The sequence below is a fragment of the Mytilus edulis genome, chromosome 13, assembly GCF_963676685.1.
Source record: "Mytilus edulis chromosome 13, xbMytEdul2.2, whole genome shotgun sequence".
Classification (NCBI taxonomy): Eukaryota; Metazoa; Mollusca; class Bivalvia; order Mytilida; family Mytilidae; genus Mytilus; species Mytilus edulis.
In genome coordinates this window covers 31,631,797-31,656,286 of record NC_092356.1, presented here as the reverse complement: position 1 = coordinate 31,656,286, position 24,490 = coordinate 31,631,797, and the positions used below count along the sequence as shown (strand labels likewise).

Below are 24,490 nucleotides of genomic sequence, written 5' to 3'. Positions count from 1 at the left end.
ATTATGATTAGAAAATAAAGATAATTTTGATAAGGCTAAGTAGTGTGTGAATATTCAAAGACAGAACAAATTTTCTAAGAAAAATAAATATTACAAAAGAAATATAACAAAAATACCAAACCCCGGGCAAAATTCAAAACGGAAATTAAGTCTCTAATCAATTTGTTAAATCAAAAGCTAAAACACATCAAACGAAAAGAAAATAACTGTCATATTCCTGAGTTTGTACAGGCATTTTCTTATTTTTTATGTTGAAAATGGTGGATTACACCTGGTTTCATATCTAGCTAAACCTCTCATTGATATGACATAAAATGATCATATGAAGCAAACGGAACTTTAAGAAAACTAAATAAAGCTCATAAAAAGAAAAATGATAATCTAATCAGGGCAAAACAAGGCAAAAAATTGCGGTAAAACATTATTATAAGAAAATAAACATAATTTGTTTTCTATTTTTTTCAATTAGGCTAAGTAGTGCGTGAAAATGCAAAGAGAGAACAATTTTCCAAATGAAAACAAAACATTACAAAGATTTTCAGCACAAAGATTACCAAAGGAACACAATTAATATCAAAATCCATCGGATAATTTAAATATTTATTCGAAGTTAATACAGAGTTCAATTGTTGATGTTTTTCACGAGTGCTGTATATAGATTATATATCTTTGTTTCAGGAATCATAGTTTTAGAACCTGAATCTTGATATTTAAGGAAGCTATATCTTTTATTATACATCTTCTAATTGTCAACGTTCTTTGTGGAATATATTTAGTTAAAATGAACAATAACCTAATGACACCTAAAGGTTTAGAAAAAGGATAAGATTTGAACAGTTTCGAAACCTGCTTTCTTTGTTGTATCGAACACAACAAAGTAGAAAACTCAAAATCTTTTGTTGGCAACATCCAGCTCCTTAGTTGGGCGAACATGTGTCATTCATTTCAAATAGATGCAATGGTAGACTTTTCCTTAATCTCTCTGCACATATCGTTAACTTGGATATGTATGAAAACTCGAAGCTTGACTATTTTCTCTTAGGTGGTTAAATTTTTGGGTACGAAGTGATATTAATGTTTTGTTAATTAAATAAAGGCAACAGTAGTATTCCGCTGTTCGAAAGTCATATATCGATTGAGAGAAAAAAACAAATCCGGGCTACAAACTAAAACTAAGGTAAACAACTCAACTACAAGAGGAAAACAACGGAACCACAAAACCACTGAAGCGCCACAAAGAACCAAACGACATGCAAAAAGTAAATCACAAAAATACTGAACTTTATAGAGGAAAATCTAATCTGAAATTCCATTATCACCTGGCAAAATCAATTAACAAAACACATAAAAAACGAATGGAAAAGAACTGTCATATTACTGACTTGGTACAGGCATTTTCAAATGTAGAAAATGGTGGATTAAACCTGGTTTTATAGCGCTAACCCTCTCACTTTGATGACAGTCTCATCAAATTTCCGTTATATTTACAATGATGCGTGAACTAAACAGACATAATAATCAAAATATAGGTACAGCAGTCATCATCGTGTAACAATTTAACAGAACACATAAATATCTATCTACAAACACATTCATTGATTCGCGTGTCTGACGTCAGAAAATTGTATACGTCACATATATTTGTCGTTCAATGTATATATAAACAATTTTCAAATTTCACATAGGCAATGTTAGCATATAGCAACAACTAGTGACGCTCAGTTTAAAATAGTAAAGAAGGCCAAACAATTACAAAGTTGAGGAGCATTGATGACCCCAAATTCTAAAACGTTGTGCCAAATACGGCTTAGGTTATCTATGCCTGGAATAAGAAAATCCTTAGTATTTAGAATAATTCTTATTTTTGAAAACAGTAAATCTAAAAATGACTACATAATTGATGTTCATGCCACAGAATATAAACGAACACGTAAAACAAAATGGGACAGCACATAAAACAGCACAAAAACACCATGCATTGTCACCAACTGGATACTCTACAAAAGTGACGTTACTGGTAAAAGTGAAGTCACAGATAAATTTCTAAATTTTTTTGATATAGTTCAAAATCATACTCAAAAAAGCGTTTTGTGGTAGAGTTTATCGAGGTAAAATAAATCTTTTTTTTACACATTAAGAGTTTTTGTAAAAATAAATCTTGCATACATTAAAAAACTACATAGTTCTTAGTATGGTTATCTGGTCTTCAAATTAGCACAAATAGTAATGCTCTGTCACTTGTTGAAAATTGAAACAAGTCCATCATCATGCTCTGATATTTTTATGTTTACGTACCATTTTGAGTACTTCAGTTGGATGAGCATTAGGGATATTGACTCAGTTAAGGGGCAGACAATGGAAACACATGTTAATTAAGTTCTGTAAAAAGATCAAATGACATGTTTTCGAGAGGTGATTCATCAGCAAGGTAACTTTCTTTACCGTAAAACTGTCTAAGAAGTTGGACAAAAAAGGCAACAGTTGTATACCGCTATTCAAAAGTCATAAATCGATTGAGAGTAAAACTAGCATAAGCACCACGAAGAGATTATTGTTATTGTCGGACGCAAAGCAAGGGCTTTACTATAACTCAAATTATATTTTAATTCGCAATTTTTACGAATACAAAAAAACGCAAATACAAGTGGTCTCGAATATTCAAAAATGGAAATCCCCCCAATATAAAAAAATAAAAAACAAAAGCGCAAGAATAAATAATCAGGAAGACGGTTTGAAAGAAATAATTACAAATAAACTCATCATAGATACCAGGATTAATTTTGACATTTACGCCAGACGCACGTTTCGTCTTCTAAAGACTCATCAGTGACGCTCGAATCAAAAAATGTTTAAAAGCAATACAAAGTATTCGAAAAAAAAAATTACTTGATTAACAGTTACTTGCATGTCGACATTCACAATGAAGGGTGATAGTACTATTAAAAAATAACATGGTTTTTCTCTTACTTGCCTGAAGGATATATTTGATTTATTTTTATATGTTTAAATACACGATGACATATCGATCTACTACATAAAATAACATAGTATTCACTCATACTTGCAAAAAAGATAACTTAAGTCATCAATAAAAATAAAAATATACCAGGTTTTATAAGAGTTCCCCGAAGGCTTATCTTCATCATTCCTGAAAACGGAAACGGATATTTTCTTGGACAGAATAACCGGCAGCATAAAGGTAAGGATACTTTATTATTAATGCAATATACAATTCTAAAGTTGGTTGATCGAACGTGCAATTGAAACTAAGAACATATTTATGCCCCATTTATGGGCATTATGTTTTCTGGTCTGTGTGTCCGTTCGTCCGTCCCGCTTCAGGTTAAAGTTTTTGGACGAGGTAGTTTTTGATGAGGTTAAAGTGCAATCAACTTGAAACTTAGTAAACATGTTCCTTATGATATGATCTTTCTAATTTTAATGCCAAATTAGAGATTTTATCCCATTTTCACGTTCCACTGAACATAGAAAATGATAGTGTGGATGGGGCATCCGTGTTCTTGGGACACATATTTTTTTTTTTTATCTAGATAGTTTTTTAGTAACAAAATTATAAATTCTGAAACACGATTCATACAATTTAGACAAAATCTTTTTATTCACATCCGAATTTATTTTTTATAATTGAAGAAAATTAATGGTGTATCTCTTCTTTTTCTTTCTTAGATAGTTAAAGAATAAGATATCACAGAAATGGAACGTTGAAAGCTATGCAATAAGTAACAAACAACTGTTATCAGTATTGTTGAAGCACGAGTTGAACATTTTTCGATATTTGAATTCTTGGATAAGTTATTCTCTTTTGTCTCTTTAAACTTGATAAAAGAGGAAAATGGAAGTAACTACTAGTATATGTTTTACTACGAAATCTCAATTTAGTCCTGGTATCTATGATGAGTTTATTTACTACGAAATCTCAATTTCTTTAAATGCTCTACACGGATTGTTTTCGTGCGATTATAATTTATTGAACAGTAATGAACAAAGGGAATTATGAATTAACTTTTAGACAATAACCATGATAACAATGCAAAAACGCACTCTTGCTGAACATAGGCAAATAGAGCTTAAATCCGTAAAAGTAATAGAGAAATAGTGCCTTTCAAATAGATCAAAGTCAGCGTATTAAGAAATCACCATGAGAAAGGAGAGATTATGCTTTTATTTTTGTCCTTTTTCTTAACTGCATATGCTTATCTTTCGTTAAAAATCACTTTACAGGGGAAAATGAAAAGTTCTTACTAATTCTTAAAGGGCTCAGGCTACATTATACCAATGATTTTAGTCAATAGTGTATCCTTGATACATATTTGTTTGGTTTTTGACCGTTGAACCCCTAATTTTGACATTTTGGCCTATTTTGTATGTTCGTTTTGTGTACACATCGTTGTAAGTAAAATGGAATTTTATGTAACTGTCATACAAGTAAGAGGTTTAGCTAGCTTTAAAACCAGATGAGTTCCACCATTTTTTTCAAATGAAAATGTCTGTTTCAAGTCAGGAATATGACACTTGTTATCCATTCGTTTGATGTGTTTGAGCTTTAGAATATGCCATTGGTAAGGGACTTTCCGTTTAGAAGTTTCCTCGGAGTGTGGTATTTTTGTGATTCTACTTTTTGTAAATTTTGGGACATAATTTTTATGGGTGAGATATCAAAACCATTACTGAAAAAACGCACCTCCTATTTTTAGATTGCAATGTGCACTTGTGATATGTAATGGCGTGTGCATTTCATAACTCATTATTAGAATGTGATTTATTAAAGCTGACTACTTTACTCAAAAATTATATTACAGTCACTGACAACTTATGAGTGATTTGCTCAAACACATCAACGAATGGAAACAAAATGTCATATTTCGGATTTGGTACAGACATTTTCGTATGCAGAAAAATCTTGAATTGAATCTGGATTTATAGCTAGCTTAACCTTTCACTTATATGACAGTGGCATAGAATTCTTTTGTATTGACAAGAATATGTGAGCAAAACAAACAAACATAAAAGGTAAAAATGCGCATAAAAAAGTTGAGGTTCAGTAGTCAACACTGTGTTACAACATTATAATCACTATAAAAACAAATAACTATTTCAACAAAGAAAAACAAAATGACGTATAGACACTAAATAGCCAAAGAACATATGTTCGAGTAACGGGATTTTGACTCGACTCGAGTGAAGAAAGTCGTGGGTTCACTCCTCGATTCGACCAGCGGCTACTTCACAATGCACACATATTATATTGAGAGCAGACTGGGTGGCTCGGATTCAAAATAATGTGTACAGTTTAGACGAAATAAAATGTTCCGATCATCGTAATGGTCCAGTTAAAAGCATTGATCATATCTATCACATAAACAGGTTTTCGTCCAGAATATTAAAATAATCTGCACATGGATGTTAAACAACAATCCATCCATAACCATTAATATCATCACCTCATTTTCACAATGCATCGTCATTTTTTTTTGTGTGATGAATTCAGTTAGTCAGCCAAAATTTTACATTGAGAGATTGTGTTATTATCTGACGCAAAAATCATCATCAAGGTGACAGAAATTACTGTTTGGTTTATTGGTAAGTAGGAAAGGAATTACAAACCGAATTGAAAGTTCACTGGAAGAGCTTGCTTAATTCACCTAAAAGATCAAAAGAACAAAAAGTAATTTATTTATTATTTTGATATGCTGTATTAATGCTTATGATTAGTTCATAGTAGACGCTGAGAAGAAGCGACATTTGTTTTGAGAAGATTAGATAGCCAATCTATGGGAGCGACATATAAAGCTGTAGTGGAAACCTTAAGCTGGAATGGGGTAATAATAGTTGACTCTCTGTGGAACGCACACACAAGTATGTTTAAGAATTCATTGTTCATTCTTTAGATCATTCGAATTATTACCACATTGTTGGCCGTTTGTAAACACATTATTGGCTGTTTGTTACTTCATTGTCGGCTGTTTGTTACTACATTGTTGGCTTCTGTTACTACATTGTTGACGTTACCACCTTGCTGTGTGTTTTACCACATTGTTGGTTGTTTGTTACCACATTGTTGGCTTCTGTTACTACATTGTTGACGTTACCACCTTGCTGTGTGTTTTACCACATTGTTGGTTGTTTGTTATCACATTGTTGGAGGCATGTTACTACATTGTGTACGGTTTTTTAACACATTGTTCGACTGTTTTACCCCACTGTTAGTTGTGTGTTACCACAATGTTGGCGGTCAGTTACTACATTGTTGACTGTTCCTCCCATTTTTTTGTATTGTAGTCCTATCATGTAAGGTTGTCATTTTAAAGTTATATTTAACATTGCCATAAAAGTGGGAGGTTTGGCATGCAACAAAACCAGGTTCAACCCACCATTTTGTTTTATTGAAATGTCCTGTACCAGTCAGGAAAATGGCCATTGTTATATTAAAGTTCGTTTCTGTGTGTATTACATTGTAATGTTGTGTTTCTGTTGTGTCGTAGTTTTCCTCTTATATTTGATGTGTTTCCTTCAGTTTTAGTTTGTAACCCGGATTGTATTTTTCTCAATCGATTTATGAATTTCGAACAGTGGTTTACTACTGATGCCTTTATTATCCTATTGTTGGTTGTGTGTTACCCCATTGTTGGTTGTTTGTTTTCACATTGTTTGTTTTTTGTTTTCACATTGTTTGTTATTTGTTACCAAATTGTTGACTGTTACCATATTGTTATCGGTTTGTTATCACATTGTTGACTGTTTGTTACCACATTTCTGGCTGTTTGTTACTACATTGTTGACTGTTTGTTCCCACATTGTTGACTGTTTGTTATTACATTGTTGACTGTTTGTTACCACATTGTTGACTGTTTTTTTCCACATTGTTTGGCTAGTTGTTACTACATTGTTGACTGTTTGTTACCACATTGTTGACTGTTTGTTAATACATTGTTGACTTTTGTTACTACATTGTTGACTGCTTGTTACTACATTGTTGGTTGTGTGTTACTACATTGTTGGCCGTTTGTTACCACATTGCTGACTGTTTGTAACCACATTGTTGTCTCTTTGTTGCCACATTGTTGGCTGTTTGTTACTACATTGTTAACTTTTTGTTACCACAATTTTGACGGTTTTTTACAACATTGCTGACAGTTTGTTACTACAGTGTTGACTGTTTGTTACTTCATTGTTGACTTTTGTTACTACATTGTTGACTGCTTCTGACCACATTGTTGGTTGTGTGTTATTACATTGTTGACTGTTTGTTACCACATTGTTGGCTAGTTGTTACTACATTGTTGACTGTTTGTTACCACATTATTGACTGTTTGTTAATACATTGTTGACTGTTTGTTACTTCATTGTTGACTTTTGTTACTACATTGTTGACTGCTTGTTACCACATTGTTGGTTGTGTGTTACTACATTGTTGGCTGTTTGTTACCACATTGCTGACTGTTTGTAACCACATAATTGTCTCTTTGTTACCACATTGTTGGCTGTTTGTTACTACAATGTTAACTTTTTGTTACCACAATTTTGACGGTTTTTTTACAACATTGCTGACAGTTTGTTACTACAGTGTTGACTGTTTGTTACCACATTGTTGGCTGTTTGTTACTACATTGTTGACTGTTTGTTACCACAATATTGACTGTTTTACCCAATTGTTGGCTGTTTGTTACTACATTGCTGACTGTTTTACCCTATTGTTGGCTGTTTGTTACTACATTGCTGACTGTTTGTTACCACAATATTGACTGTTTTACCCCATTGTTGGCTGTTTGTTACTACATTGCTGACTGTTTTACGACATTGTTGGTTGTTTGTTACTACATTGTTTGTTGTTCGTTACCACATACCATATACATGATACAGCAGGTTATTTTCGCAGATGTAAAATTTCACAATTTTCATTGAATAAGGTATACAAAATATTTTGGCGGTTATTTTTTTCCCCCGATTCTAAACTTTTATCAATACCTATACATGTTCATTTTTGTTCATTCCACGAAAAAAAGAAAAATTAACACCCCACCAAAATAACCCGCTATATGGTAGATGGTTGTTTTTTTACAACGTTGTTTGTTGTTTGTTTACACATTGCTGATCATTTGTAACCATATAGGTTGCTGATTATTACCACATTGTGGGCTGTTCATTTCCACATTGTTAGTGTTTTTTTCCACATTCAATTTGTTGGTTATTTGTTATCACATTGAAAGCATTTTTTACCACATAACCACATTCAATTTGTTGGTTTTTTGTTATCACATGATTAACCGTTTTTTTTTTGTGTTATAGGTGTCAGACCTCCAATTAAAAATCTCTATCTGCTCAACCAAATTTTTCAATTTTCACATGCTTCTAAATATTTTACCTCAAGTTTAACCTCATAGAAACCTGGTATAAACAGAATCTTACATGTATCACTCCTTGCCAATTTTCAACCTACCTTTAAAGTCTTCTAAGATAAAACTGACCTTTAGAACAACAGTACTACTAAAAAAAAACTGGTTTTCTGGAAATCTTAAATTAGTATACTATGGAGCGCATTAATCCTCAATTTTTAATGCAAACTCATAAAATTTGGCTCAAAAAGGTCTTAATATATTTCTCTTTCACCAAAAGTTTCATTTTTGCAAATTTGTTGGTTAGTTTAAGTAAATAATGACATCAAAAGCACTATTTTTGTCTAAGTAGGGCTACTTTTACACTTTAACATAAGTCTTAATTGGAGGCAGTGAATTGAAGGTTTGACACCTATAATTATATGTAGACCATGCTACGGACATGTTCTGTATGAAAACATTAAAAACACATATAATAATTAACTTTATTTTCTTAACAATAAAACTTAAACAAATTACTATATAAAAGAAATGCTTATCCATAATATATATTCAATTATGAAATGTATTCAAATCAAATTATAAAGGATAACTAAATAGCTTAGTAGCAAGTCCACATACATATTACAGTTACATTCATAATGATATAGTACTTACTGTATAAAAACATAGAGAGCAATCCATTAAAATAGCCCTCAGAACTCATGTGTACTAAGTTTCAAGTTGATCAGACTTGGGGTAAATGTAATTGTAATCATTAATCAGCTGTAATTGATTACAATTTTTCAAGTAATCAGTGTAATCATTAATCAGCCAAAAATCTGATTACATGTAATCTAATTTAATCAATTACTTTTCAAAATACCCTGTAAGCATGATTACTTTTTGATTACATTCTGATTACAATGAAAAAAAATCTAAAATTGTGTTTTGGTCATTAAATGAACCTTTTTGTTATTCATATTTGATAAATTTTAAACATACTAAAATTATTTGGTTACTTTAAGCATGTCTACTTCAGTAAAAAATAAACTGTGACAGTATTGAAAAGTCATCATTAGCCTAAACAGAGACATATAATACAATTATATATCTTTTATCTTGGTAAAAGATATTTTACATACATGTATATTCATCGTTTTATAATGATCTTCATATTAATATTTGATAATAACTGTTATATATTCAAGTAATACTTTTCTTTAACCCTGAATTATAATCTTTTGTTAAATTTTGTGATTTTTATCAACTTTGAATTGACAGGTAGGAGACTAATTAAGGTTTGTTTTTATTGCAATTACAAATTGAGTATAGCTGTAGGGAAATATATATGATAAAAGATAAATCAGACATGAACATTTATCTAATTAGCACAAACTAAATTAAAAGATGGACAAATATGTTGTTTAAATTTCTTTTGTATTTGGACTGGACATGTAAAATGCAATGATTTTTAGTACTTACATATTGTTTACAATTTGATTAAACACTTCTATTAAAATTTAATATAGTTTTAACTGGTAACTTTATTTCATCCATACTTAAACTTCCATAAACTGCAACTTGGAATACATATAAATTATGAAAGAGGTCAAAAGACAAACAAAAAACTCTTGATTATGATTTATCTTTATTAAATTTAATTCAAAATAATTCAGAGATCATTGGTGATAAAATGTAATGTATATATATGTAGTGAAATTTGGTGTTTATTTAAATAAATGAAGTTTAATTTAAAGTTATCATTTTATAATTGAACCAATTAAAATACTTTCTCAAAAATGCTATAGTGTTATTGAACGTTTATTCATTCACATTATTCAAAATGTTTTGTTTTTAAATTCATTGTAATCAGATGTAATCATGATTACTTTGCCAATGTAATCATTAATTTAATCAGATACTTTCAGAAATGATGTAATCATTAATTTAATTTAATCGTACAAATGACAAAGTAATTGTAATTTAATCAATTACATTGAAAGTAATCGGACCCATCTCTGAAGTTGATTGGACTTCAACTTCATCAAAAACTACCGTGACCAAAAACTTTAACCTGAAACTCCAACTTTCATTTATTATATTCAGTGAACCGTGAAAATGGGGTCAAAAGACTAATTTGGCTTTTAAATTAAAAAGATCATATCATAAGCAACAAGTGTACTAAGTTTCAAGTTGATTGGACTTCAGCTTCATCAAAAACTACCTTGACCAAAAACTTTAACCTGAAACTCCCACTTTCATTTCCTATGTTCAGTGGACCGTGAAATTTGGGTCAAAAGTCTAATTTGGCTTTAAAATTAGAAAGATCATATCATAAGCAACAAGTGTACTAAGTTTCAAGTTTATTAGACTTTAGGCTTCATCAAAAACTACCTTGACAAAAAACTTTAACCTGAACGGACGGACGCACAGACGAACGGAGCCACAGACCAGAAAACATATACCCCTCTACTATCGTAGGTGGGGCATAAAAACCAACAAGAATTCGACAAACGAAAGTGATATTGAGGTAATTTTCCATAAATATAATATTTCCAAGGGGCATAACTATTTTTAAAAAGTTGATCGCCCACCATTATAGAATATGTACAAGATACATGTATTGCTGATATTAACCTGTAGCATAAGTTTTATAAAGTTCTGGCAAGAATTGTAGCGTAAGAGTGTTAAACATAAATTATTTCATAACTTTTCTCTTCAAAATTATATTATTCAAAGTAAAGGTGTGACATCCTGCAAAGGTAATCAAGAGGGGTAATTAAGGATTAAGTATGGGTGTGTAGCAATTAAATAATGATGTCAAGTTTTGACAGGTGTTAAATTTTATAATCCCAGGCAAAAAAACAACATGATCGATGAAAAGATTATATAAGATTAAATAGTTTTAACATTTTGATTACAGCTTATTAATTTAGAGAAATGTTTGATCTCTTTTTTCTTTTGTTCCATAATATTCAAATTATTTTTGTTATATAATATATTAGCTTGGAGATACTTAGACAAATGTTGATTTTAACAGGGATCTTTTTATTAATAACTACTTTTATAAAATTATTTAATATTAATTACCTGATGAAAAGCTCTACTATTTCATTATTTTTCATGAAATAAATAAAACATTTTTAAAAAAAAATACATTTTAAGGGGATGGAAAGGGGGTGCGGACTGTACATAAATGCGTACTATACACGGTCAAATACAGTAGTTGTTCAGCTGGGATTTCAAAAACACCCCCAATTATTATATGAAAGTCTTGTGTTTATTAATACCCATATACTTATGGTCTTTCATCGCAAAAATCATAACCCATTCAAATATTTCTCAGGTCATCACATTTACAAATTTGAGCTTCTTTATTTGTTTCAAATCGATCAGACTGCACATAAATACAAAAATCTAATAAAAAAAATGAAAATTAATGACGATGACAGTCAGACCCATTTATATTTTACCATGGTGAAATTACAACACATTTATATATTTTATGTACAAACCAGGTGCTCCGCAGGGCGCAGCTTTTTATGACCCGAGCGGTTGAACCCTGAACAGTTGGGGCAAATTTGGTCACAATATTCAAGCTTGATTCTGTCTGAATTTGGATTGTGATCAAATTTTTGACATAATATAGGTTTTTGTCACAAAATTAATGTAATCAAAGATCTAACAAATCTATTGCACAATACTGTGTAATTGAAGATTTCTTCTTGAAACATTTCAAAATTTGAAATTTGAAAAATTTTGAAAAAAAAGGAAGCCCTTCATAAAATGGTAAACAAAAAACTTTTTGAAACCCCCTTGGAGAAATAACCCTTAAACTCAATGCCATGCTTTCCATTGCAGGCTGGAACCTTGTAGTACAATTTCAGAGAGATCCATACACTTTAACACAAGTTATTGTCATGATTGTTTGGGAACTAGAAACATGCTTCTTTTTGGCCCTTTTTTGGCCCCTAATTCCAACATAATTTGGGTAATTAATCCAAAACTTAATCCCAGCCTCCCCTTTGTTATATGGTACATTGTGGTACAATTTCAGAGAGATCTATACAATTACACATAAATTATTGTCTTGAAACTAGAAAAATGTGAGTTTTGACCCATTTTTGACCCTTAATTCCTAAACATTATTTTGTGAACTTTGGCCTCATAACCCCTAAAAATGAATCCAAACCTTCTACTTGTGGTTTTAAACATTGCAGTATGATTTTCAGAGCAATTGAAATACTTCTACACAAGTTATTATCCTGAAACTAGAAAAATGCTTGTTTTGGGCCCCTAATTCCTAATCAGTTGGGACCATCATCCCCAAAATCAATCCCAACCTTCCTTTTGTGATATTGAACCTTCTGAAAAAATTTCATGAAGATCTATACACTTAAACTAAAGTTATTATCCGGAAACCAATGTGTCTTCGGACGACGACAACGCAGACGACGACATCATACCATTATACGATCCTAAAATTTTTTTGGGGTCGTATAAAAAGGGACCCATTACAAGGGCATGTCTGTGATTATCTTCCAATATGAAATGATACCCCTGTGGTCAACTTTCATTAATTAATCTAATGAAATGCATATACCCCCATTCATACAACTACAAAACTTTTACATTATTTTGTACAAGTAAAAATTTGTTTTCTTTAAAATAACATGTAATTTCATATTCTACCTCAAGAAAACATTTTTTATTCCAATTACCATTTAAAGAATAATGCAATTTTATTGTTTTTATACTAATCAGCTTGGATATTAGCTTGCTGTAGCCGTAGGAGACTCCCTTGATATGTCTATTGTTGAATGTGGAATCCAAAACAAATAAAATTTTAAGACTGTATTTTGTTTTCCAGATGTAGCCATATAAGTTAAGATATTATTTTCTAAAGTAACTAACTAAAATTGGTCTATTCAGATTGATGATCCAATAAAACAAAATTGAAAGGAGACAGATTTGTAAAAGCAAATTGCTTGTTTCTGAATCCTTAATATTATTTCATTGTATGTTAATTTATCTGAATAAATTTTGTTTAAAAAAAACAAAAAAACTTTTAAATTTGAATTGAACAAGATTTGACATATATCAATATTGTACTAAGGGAAGTAATTAGCTTCTGTAAAATCCTATCTTCCCTTATTGCTCTTTCTTGTGCATGGACTGATCATTCATTATATGCCTTTAACCCCTAGGGGTATAAATGTGCATTTCACAGTAGTTTTCCATTCAGTAGATGTGTTTGAGCTTTTGATTTCGCTATTTTATAAAAGACTTTCTGTTTTGAGTTTCCCTTGGAGTTCAGTATTTTCTGTCATTATTCTATGAATGCTGTATTTTATCTATCATTCTAATGTCATCATAATTATTATATAAAATTTCAAACCTGCAAGGGTTCATGATTGGTATTAAGGAGTTTTAATATCTATTCTTATTTCTAAACAATGTAAATTGTTCGTTTCATATTGAGCAACAATCTTAAATAAAATACAAATATGCGAAAGAAATTAATCAGTTAATGTTTAAAATAGCTATCAGACATATCTTAATAATTTGTTCCTTCAATATTCCAATAAAAGGGTTTGTATTTCATTATAAATTAACTAATAATGTATAGTTGGGTTAGTTTTCATCATATAGTACATATTTATCAATTTTTGCAGAATTCAAAATTATCGAACATTCAATTAATATTGCTTGTTTTTTCAAGGTGTTTTTAATACATTTTTGCAGGTACCAGTTTTTGTGGATCATGGAAATTTGTATTTTCATGGATATTTGATTTCATGATTTGCAGAAGTCTGCAGCACATAAACCAATTGAAACTTTTTGTACTTTTTAAACATTTACATTTGTGTTTCACCTATACCTACAGAATCCACAAAAAATAAACTCGCACAAATAATAATGAATCCACAGTAGCTAGACCAACAACTTTCTAAAAACTGTTTTGAAATCTCTGTATACAAAAATGCACTTATACTTCTTTACTGAAATGTAATTACATCAAAGTACTTATTAAAGTATATACATTTTTTGATTATTTGAATCATAATTGAAAACTTCTACTTTTACATGTTTATGGAATTTGAACAAGTCTAGTTCTTTCTATATAATCTGTTGTGACATTATGTGAAACATACATTTGATAATTTTCTGTATTTTGTGGCACAACTATCTTCGGTACACCAAATACCCTTTCTTCTACAGCATACTCTTGTGAATGCTTAAATATTTTACCTAAAATCACATCAAATGCTGACATATCATATTTATGACACCCTGAATATTTAAATAACGGCTTTCGTTCATAATTGCATGCAGTGTTTTGTGCTCCTGTGGGGCTTATACATTCTTCAACAAGGGCGCATTTTACCCATGGCAACATTAATTCCTTGTGAATTTTTTCTGTATCGAACACAATTAATTGACTAGTCTTTGCTGACTCCTTGAAATAATAATCCTCTATTTTAACCTTGAAATGTTTTAACATTTTTGTATATGTGAGGGATGAGACAGGATCCTTAATTGTCCAGGCTACAAGTCCTAACGTCTGTGCCTTTTTTATTAAATGATTGATTTGACCGGTCAGTAACACTTCTGGTGGTTCTGCCCATAAAACCATTCCATAATCTCTTAAAATTTCCTAAAATAAAACAGAATAGTATGTTATCATTTCAAAGTAAGATACTTATATTATTACATGTATTAGCATCCATTCACAGTGCACTGATCACACTTTAAAATCAAAATCTCTCAGACTGAGAACATAATTTATTTTCGTGGGTACCTATTTTCGTGGATTGCAGAAATTTAGCTGTTTTATGCATATGTGATTTCGTGGTTATGCCAAAGTCTGCATACATCTTAATAGAAAATTTGTACTTCCTAAAACATTTAAACTGTTAGTTCACCTTTAACCACGAAAACTATGAAAATTGGTATCCAACAAATTAGAATTAATCTACAGTACATTGGATTTCTTTAAATCATATTTTAAACAAAGCTACTGTATGTGGGTACAAATTTTCATGAACTGAATAAAAAGTTTCATGGATATTTGATTTCAAGGTTTTGTTTATGTCTCTAGACAAGCCCATAGAAAATTTAAATGTGCGGTCCACCTACAAATGTATATCAACGAAATCCCAAACAGTTATTCCACAAATGATAATTAATCAATACATGTACATCAATAAGATGGCAACATAATGACACAAAAAGTAAATGTAAATTTAAAGTTCAAAAGACACCTGGTAGTTAACACTATGTTCATTATTCAGAAATTAATTCTCTATAAGAAGATAAACTTTTACCTATTAAAACATTAAAACCTGCTGCATTTGTTTGTACTTGTCCTAAATCAGGTATCTAATGTTCAATTATTGTCATTTGTTGATGTGGCTCATAAGTGTTTCTCGTTCTTTTTTTATATAGATTAGATCGTTGGTTTTCCCTGTTTCAATGGTTTTACACTTGTCATTTTTAGACCCTTTATAGCTTGCTGTTTTGTGTGAGCCAAGGCTCTGTGTTGAAGAAAGTACTTTGACTAAATGGTTTACTTTTAGAAATCATGACTTAGATGGATAGTTGTCTTATTTGCACTTATACCACACAGGGTTGGCAAAGTATTACCCGCCCGGGTTTTACTGGGCCCAGGTTTCCCCTGGCTGGGCAATACTCCCTGAAACGGGCAATATTGGGCAATATGATTTTTTAAGCTTATTTCAACACAAAATAGTAAAGACTTGTTGTAGTTTCATAGTATTATAGCTAAATATATACATTTTATACAGATAACCATTGAGAGTCATTTCTAAAAGATTAAAAATTCAATATTAAAGAATTACAATTTCATTCTCTTCTCCACATAAATTCTATGTAGGCAAAATACAAGATTTGCACATTTTAGGATTTCTTGTTAATTTCCAAGCATTGTTTCAATAATCTTAACACCTTATTGCAGTGTTTATGTGAATTGTAAATTAAATTGCTATATATGCAATCATGATTGCTAAATAAACACCCTACAGGGTCTTGTCATTAACTCTTATAGAAATGAAAAGACTGATTATTGTTATATAAACATATCTACATGTGTTTTAATCTGAATGGTTCATTCAACCTATGCCAACATTTTGAATTTAGGTATAAAATTGTGTGAAAAAATGTTGGCATAGGTTGAATAATTTGTTACAGATTAAGTGTTATAAAAACATAAATTAATTAGGGGCTAATCAATCTACAACCAGTTTAAACCTAGCGTTGATTTTTTACTCAATATACAATTTCTTTTACAAGAAATTGAAAGTGAAAATGTAGGTAATTGTGTGTGTTGAGGGTCTCTATTTCATAAAGGAATAAGTTTAAAATCAGTAAAATGAAATCATGGGGGGGAAAGGGATTTTATGAATTTTTATTTAAGGAACAATCATCAAGTCATAGGCTATTGAATATCTATGAGTGTCATTTTCATGAATAATATAGAAATATATGATAAAAATATTCATTTTTATGTAAAATAGATTCCTTCAAATACAATGGCATAGGCCTACACCACTATTGAAACTCATGAATTTCATAGATACTGACTCATGTAAAATATCTATTTTAAATGTTCACTATTAATTCCAACACATTCAGAGAATAAGACAAATTTCACTAATATGATTGCCTCAAAAGTCATACTATAAGTCATGAATTGATGCTGCATCTGCACAAGCAACTGGTGTCATGTTGTTATCCTTTAGTAAAAAAAACAAGACATAGCGATCCTACATTCCGTCGGCGTCGGCGGTGGCGGCGTCCACAAATATTCACTCTGTGGTTAAAGTTTTTGAAATTTTAATAATAACTTTCTTAAACTATTCTGGATTTCTACCAAACTTGGATAGAAGCTTGTTTATGATCATAAGATAGTATCCAGAAGGAAATTTTGTAAAACAAAAAATCCATTTTTTCCGTATTTTGCTTATAAAAGGACTAAGTTTTTCTGCCATTCGCTCTGTGGTTAAAGTTTTCAAAAAATTGAACAACTTTCTTCAACTATCCTGGATTTGTACCAAACTTGGACAGCATAAGATAGTATCCAGAAGTAAATTTTGTAAAAGAAAAAAATCATTTTTTTCAGTATTTTACTTATAAAAGGACTTAGTTTTTCTGCCAGGATACAATACATTCACACTATTGTCAAAGTTTTTAAAATTTTAATAACTTTCTTACACTATCCTGGATTTGTACCAAACTTGGACAGAAGCTCACAACTCAATATGTAATGAATAAAAACAAACACAGAGTACTTGAATTTTCTAAACTATCCGTAAAACAAAGTAAATAAATAGTGCAATGTCCAACTGGAAAGTTGCTGCCTATAAATGAACCAAAAAATCATTTTTCTTAATATTTATTTTAAATTTTATATTGCAAAATTAATTTGATTTAAAAAAAAGTTTCTGTTGAAGTATCTTATATTTGTATATTATGTTGCTTGTTAACGTATGTTTCATATTTAATACAACAAAACAATGAAAAAAAATTAAAAAAAAAAATTGTACAATAGTCACTTTTTTCTCAAGTATTGTTATGTGATTAATTTTCGAAATTTAGTCTTATTTCATTTTTATAATAATTTAATATTTATTTCAACTCAATTTTGCTAGTATCAAGGGTTCTATTTTACAATTTTTGTCTTTTTAGAATTTGTTTATAATTTCATTTTTTACTACAACACAATTTTGCAAATACTTTATTTTTGTTTGTGAATTTTTAAAGAGTAAAATTAATGCTTAAATATACTGACTGTATTTTACCTTTTATTAATTAATAATTGTTATAACAACACCCATTGTATTTTGTTTGTAGGCATAGGTTGAATATATTTTTATTAAATGTTGGCATAGGTTGAAGACACCATCTGAATAATTACCTATAAATTAGTTTTGTACATTTGTACATATATATAAATTTCAAAGTAATTTTTTTTACATGTACATGTAATCCTTAAATTCTTTAAACTAGTTATATATAGTTGAAAAAATATTTTTTATCAGAGTTGTAAGAATAATTCTTTCTCAGATGTATACACTTGTACTTTTGTACATGTATGTATCATAAGACTCTCAAACAAGTAAACTAATTATTTATAAATAAAAATAGGTTTATATATATCTTAAATGTATTGCATTTGTGTTTGATTACTGAATCCTCTTTAAAATTCAGGCCAGTATCTAATATTACCCAGTATTGCCCAGTATTACCCAGTAAAACCCAGTAAAACCCGGGTTTTCCCAGTATTTCCCACCGGGTTGGGCAATACTCATAAAACCCAGGTTTTTGCCAACACTGATACCACATCTTCTTATTATGGGCCTGATGGGTTATTTTTTGTTCTTCATGATTGGGGCATTTTCGCTATCATGATCTGTTTTTCTAGATTTTTTTTTATATATTTTCATAAAACCGGGATTGTGGAAATTTGTTTTCTGTGAATCGTGAATGACAACAAAAAAAACCTTGTGAATCGTGATGAGACCCCCTCCCCCCCAAATCAGGCCCCTCTCTTATGTCATTTCTATATTTAAAAGTCTCACCTGTATAATTATTGGTCTATAACTCTTTATTTCTAAGTCTTTTACATGTGAGGGATATTGTTCATATTCAAACTTCTTTAATATGCATTTCTTAATTGTCTCATTGCAGTACGTTTTCACCTGAAATATAATGTTGAATCATTGGTTATGGCCCTTGAATTATTGCAGTAAGTTTTCACCGGAAAATAATGTGGAATCAATGGTTATGGTCCTTAATTTCAGTACAAAATACAAAGAGTAAACAAAGAACATTTCTGTAGTGCATTGGTTCCGCTGTTCTAGATTAAAATGCATGGGGAAGGGGATGCATTCATATGAATAGATTGTGAAGATTGTAGTTTCTAAAGAATTTAGCATAAAGAATTAAAAGAAAATTAAAAATTTTTATTGATGGGAGTTTAGGGTCTTAAAATAATTTCTCCACCACCCATGCATTTATATCTAAAACAGTCCTAATTTAGAATATGATCCTGATTTTAATAGTCCAATTTTAAAAGCTTATTGAAAAGGGAGACAACTCCTATGCAGAACAGACTTACCAATAGACGTTGGTGGTAATTTATTCCAAGGTCATAAATCAAGATCATCTTTGATGGTAAATGTTTATGGCAAGATTTAATTAAGCGCATGCTTTCATCATAACGCCCAGGCTTGATTGCAGTTCCGATTGGCAAATTTTCAATATCTTTGTGTAAATTATTATACGAAATGGAATGAGTTTCATGAAAACCTAATTCTTCTAGCACATTAGGATCAATTTTGTACTCTTCATTATGGGAGGTCCTTATATTTTCTGGAATGTTTTTGATGTTATTGATTTGAATATGTGTTTGCGTAACAATAGTGTGAAGATGTGGTGATGGGTTGCTAAGCAACCAAAGTGACAATGTTGAAGCTCCAAGAAAAAGGACAAGAATATAGAAGTTTTTTGTCTTCATTTTATCTTGTATTTTACAATTTCTTCCAAAAGATTGAAGTTTTTGTTTTAAACTAGATTTCATAGGGAAATCTTTTTCTTCGTCCTCGGTCATCTGTGTTTTAGATATTGTTGAAAATCATCATCGTCTGTTCTCCTCATCTTGATGTTACAAACAAAATTTAAGCCAATGCAAACTGTTTATCTTCCTCAAGCCATTTTCTGATTTTTTTATCTGAAAATGTAAAAAAATAAATGCATGTAGTGACTATCAGTATATATATATATACAGTGTTCCAGCTAGGATTTGAAAATAGAGGGGCACGTTTTTAAAAAGGGCACTTTAGCGCGTTCTCACTGAAAAAAATCAAATACTTAATATTACCACATAAAGACATATTTTTAGCAAGCATGTAGCTAAGTTAAATAGCTATTATATATACAAGTTTAAAAATAATTTATTTAGAACATATAAGTTAAAATCAAACTGATAGCAATAATAGACATTACTATATATTCATTTCTCTTTCAGAACTACAGATTTTTTCAAAGAAGAGTTCAAATGCAAATAAATATTAAACAACAATGACAAATCTTCTGTTTTTCTTTTTGAAGAAGCTAAGGTTGTCACACATTGATCAAGATTTTTTTTCAAATTTAGTTTCATCACAGTTTAATTTTACAGTTAATATTTTTGTTAATGTCTGTGTTTTCAAGTTTGCCCTGAGACTTGTCTTTATCAATTTGACCTGAGAGAATATTTTCTCCACCTCTGCTGTACTGAGTGGTTGTATTATTGCAACACTGAATAGTTTTGCAACAAGATGGTACAAAGATAATAGGTTTTTATCCTAATGACAAGGTGAATGAAATAACTCTAGCAGACTAGGTAAGGAACGAACTACAAGTTCTGCTGATGACACAAGAGCTATAAAGTCCTGTTATTGAATAAGGAGAGTTTCAGGGTCCATGTCAAATGTATTTGCCAGAGCTTCTATCTCTGTATCATACATTGTTTCACTGTTGTCTGTTCAATTCAACAAGCATCTCCGTATATTTCATGTTGAGCGTATCTAATAAAATCAATTATATATGTTAGTGGCAATAAGTGAAATTAGGCATTAAGCTTAAATCCTAGGCAATATAACGCCTAGGCATTAAGTTATTGCCTGAAATTTTCAGGCATTAAGCTTATTTCCTGAAATTTGATGATGATTATTCATCCTATTGCCGAACATAATTTTAGGCAATAAGTAAACTCTGGAATTTTTGCATATTTGGTGATTTATTCTTGATAGAAAGACGATTCCTAATTATTTTTCTTATCTTACATGTATAAATATACATTCAATTGATAGATCTTCAAATTTAGTAAGCTTATTTAGTAATTTTAGCAGTACAAACGTACGAGAATTAACTCATACTTTTTTCATTTTTTTGTGGTACATGTATTACAAAATATCAAAAAGATTTAAAAAGAAGTGATTGTATCCTATTAAAAAGGGGGGAGATTTTATAGAATAATTATAATATTCATTTGAAAATGTATACACTTCACTAGTCGAACTGGTAAAAACGGTAGACAAAACTTTCAAATTTTAACAAAATGATTTTAACACAAATTTCTATCAAGTTTCCATTTTTTAAAATAACATATTTTATTAGTGATTTTATTTCCGGTTTCTTGTAGACAGTTGTCTCATTGGCAATCATACCACATCTTCTTCTTTTATATTTAGGATGAAACTGGATTTTTTGCATCGGTAAAATAATTTAAATTATATTTTTTTCTTTTCCTCATATTCATGATATTTAAACGTTTGTTAATTGCAGTAATAAAATAAAACAGTTGAAGTACTCAGTATTTATATGAAAGATGTACGAGAACTTTTATAATATCAAAATTATTTATTACCCTTTAATCTAAAACTGATATTTTTTTTTAATAATTAATCGGTTTTTAAGTTAAAGTTGTTTGATACAATTTTTTTTTTCATTTGCTATTTTCCTTTACGCTAATACTTAGGACAGCGGTTCGGACATTCTGTTGACTAAAAAAAAAAGAGTACATTTTATTGTCATAATTAAAAAAACTACTGTTAACGTCATTTGGCAAGAATTTTTACAGTTATTCGTCATGAAAGTACCCCTATTACGACCCTCCTGTATACATGTTCCAGACCATATGAGTATTGTGACTGTACGCCTACGGTCTGGACCGTATAGGTATACTCGTACGGTCGGACAGTATGAGTATATGCATATGGTCCAGTAGGAGCTGACCATACATGTTATTGGATCAAATTGATTAAATTTAAATAAACATTTATCACAATCTTTAGTGAGGGTGGTAAAGGGGGGGTGCTTGCACGGAAAAAACGTGAAATAAGACACAATTTCACGTTGAACGTGAAATAATTTCTGTAATGAACGTTGCACGAAAAATAAATACTTTTATGTGAACCTTTTATGACTGAATCACTGTCTTTTTGTATATATTAACTCTTTGTTTTACTTGATATTCCCGATTTAGTATACACATTTATGATTTAATTGGTTTACAGCTTTTAAAAAAGTATTTCTTGACGATCCCTGCCAAGTGTTTGAATTTTATTTGAAAATACCGAGCACGCAAAATAAGACTTTGAAAATCACGATGCACGATAAATTAAATAAGCAGAACACGTTGAACGGCACCCCTCTTGCACGACTGAACGTCAAATAAAAAAGTAAAAACATGTTGAACGTGAATTAAAAAACGGCGATCCCGTTGCACGAAAATAACCCTTTACCACCCTCTTTAGTTTTAGTTTTACAAATCGTTACTATTACAATTAGATGGATAAAACATGTAAAATGAACAAGCGAACACTTGAAATTAAATAGTTGAATTTAATTGTATATCTGAATCCTATTTTGGTACTCTCGCCCAAGGTAACAGTTGCTACCACAAGAAAATTAATATTTTTTTACATTTACATGTTTACAGTTCATGCATGTTCCTTTGCATTTGCATTTTTTGTAAAGTTGCTAAATATTTTAAAACAATTGTCCTCCCTCATTATGTTTACTTCCGATATCTTCAATTTCACTGATCATACATGTAATTCAATTAATGTATTATCGACAATTGCTAAATATAATACAAGAGATTAACATATTTTATTAACCTGATTTTTTTAAATAGTTAAAATAATTATATTAATTTGAGAGTTTTGTTGATCTGTTATATGCATTTGTATCTAATAAGCTTGAACAACTTCTTAATATTAATCAGACCGTACGTGTACGGTCCAGTATCCGGTCGTTCCGGCCCCAAACCGATCCGGCCCCAAGTCGATCCCGCCCCATAATAAAATATAAATATACTATATTGATTTTGGAGGAATTTGTGACAAATTTTAACAGTATAAATGGAATTTGCAAAAAGTGTCCGATGATGGATGACAAAAGGTAAGTGAAGTATTGGAGTACCAGTTAAAGAACTATTTTTAAATCGATACGAAAATGAGTGTTATTAAATTGTGTCTGTTTGTATAACATCTTCAACATATTTTAAAATATGAAGTTATTTTCCATGATAACTTTAACTTTGAATGTCATTGCGATTTTTATTTTATTTTATTTAGTTCACACACAGAATAGGCTAGCTAAATAATTATTTACAGTCCAATAGAACCTATAGAATTTAACTCATCATAATGACATGTTTAATCAAATCATTAGTCTATAATTGGTTTGTTTATTCAACAATTGTCTGATGATTGTGAACTAAGGTAATGACACTCGTAATCACTTTATTCAATCAAATCCTGAGTAATCAAAGTTATGTAAATGGATAACAAGGATTCATTTGTCTTCACATAATCTTTGTATTGAAACTGGGCATTATGTTGGTACTAATAGAAATGAAAGAAATTGTACTTTTTGTGATTTTGGAGTAATAGAGAATGAATTTCCAATTTGAGACTACTATGTGTTATAATAGTCTCAGCTCCAATGTAGTATATATACTGAATATTATAATTATACCCAATAATCTTGAATATTTAAGAATTACAATTAATATATATATATCTTAATTTTTATTCCTTATAAATATATTTTTTATTGGGGCTGGATCAACTTCACATATGGGCCGGATCGACGTGGGACGGATCGACTTGAGCCGGATCGACGTGGGGCCTGATCGACCTGAAAGCTACGGTCCAAATACTCATACCGGCTGGAACATACACACTAGTTACTCACTAGTCCAAATATTTATGATGTCTTGAAAGGCTAAAATATTTTTTTCTTTGACACCTACATTTGTAACGTCGCTGTATGTTGTCAAAGCAAAAAATAAAATAGCCTTTCAAGAACATAATTATTTGGACTATACTATATGTTGGAGAAGTGAAGGGTGGTCACTGCAAACACCTATATATGTTCATATGATACAGAGGATGGATCATGCTTGCTGTTATGTCATGTATAGAATGGCTTGATCCCGTCCTCAGAATAAGAGTTGAATAAACTTACTATTGATCTTCTTCTTTGCTAAAAGTCTTTAACCGATGTCCGCTCTGGTCACAGATCAGTATATCGCCGATGACAGATGACATCTGACCTAACAAGGGAGATAACTGATATGA

At 30.4% G+C, this 24,490-nt stretch overlaps 1 protein-coding gene and 1 long non-coding RNA gene across 2 annotated transcripts in view; one reads left to right on the top strand and one right to left on the bottom strand.

Annotated features, from left to right (window-relative positions):
* Positions 1-10,904, top strand: part of LOC139499992 (uncharacterized) — a 117,844-nt gene extending 106,940 nt beyond the window's left edge. The window contains exon 2 of the long non-coding RNA XR_011658283.1: positions 10,818-10,904. This is a non-coding gene — a long non-coding RNA (uncharacterized lncRNA). The remainder of the gene's footprint in view (positions 1-10,817) is intronic.
* A 583-nt stretch (positions 10,905-11,487) lies between these two features.
* LOC139499990 (uncharacterized) lies at positions 11,488-24,483 on the bottom strand. Its single transcript, XM_071288670.1, has 4 exons — positions 24,378-24,483; positions 19,477-20,088; positions 18,938-19,057; positions 11,488-14,994 (listed from the first exon to the last, which is right to left on the bottom strand). Exons 2-4 carry the CDS (start codon positions 19,966-19,968, stop codon positions 14,428-14,430), a joined length of 1,179 nt encoding a protein of 392 aa, XP_071144771.1. The 5' UTR covers positions 19,969-20,088; positions 24,378-24,483; the 3' UTR covers positions 11,488-14,427.
* Positions 24,484-24,490: the final 7 nt, after the last annotated feature.

Coding starts and splice junctions, on each gene's coding strand:
- LOC139499990 (XM_071288670.1), bottom strand. CDS start 19,968: ATGACCGAGGACGAAGAAAAAGATTTCCCTATGAAATCTAGTTTAAAA. Junction 19,058..19,476: donor ATTACCACCAACGTCTATTG/GTAAGTCTGTTC, acceptor ATTATATTTCAG/GTGAAAACGTACTGCAATGA. Junction 14,995..18,937: donor ATAGACCAATAATTATACAG/GTGAGACTTTTA, acceptor GTTTTATTTTAG/GAAATTTTAAGAGATTATGG.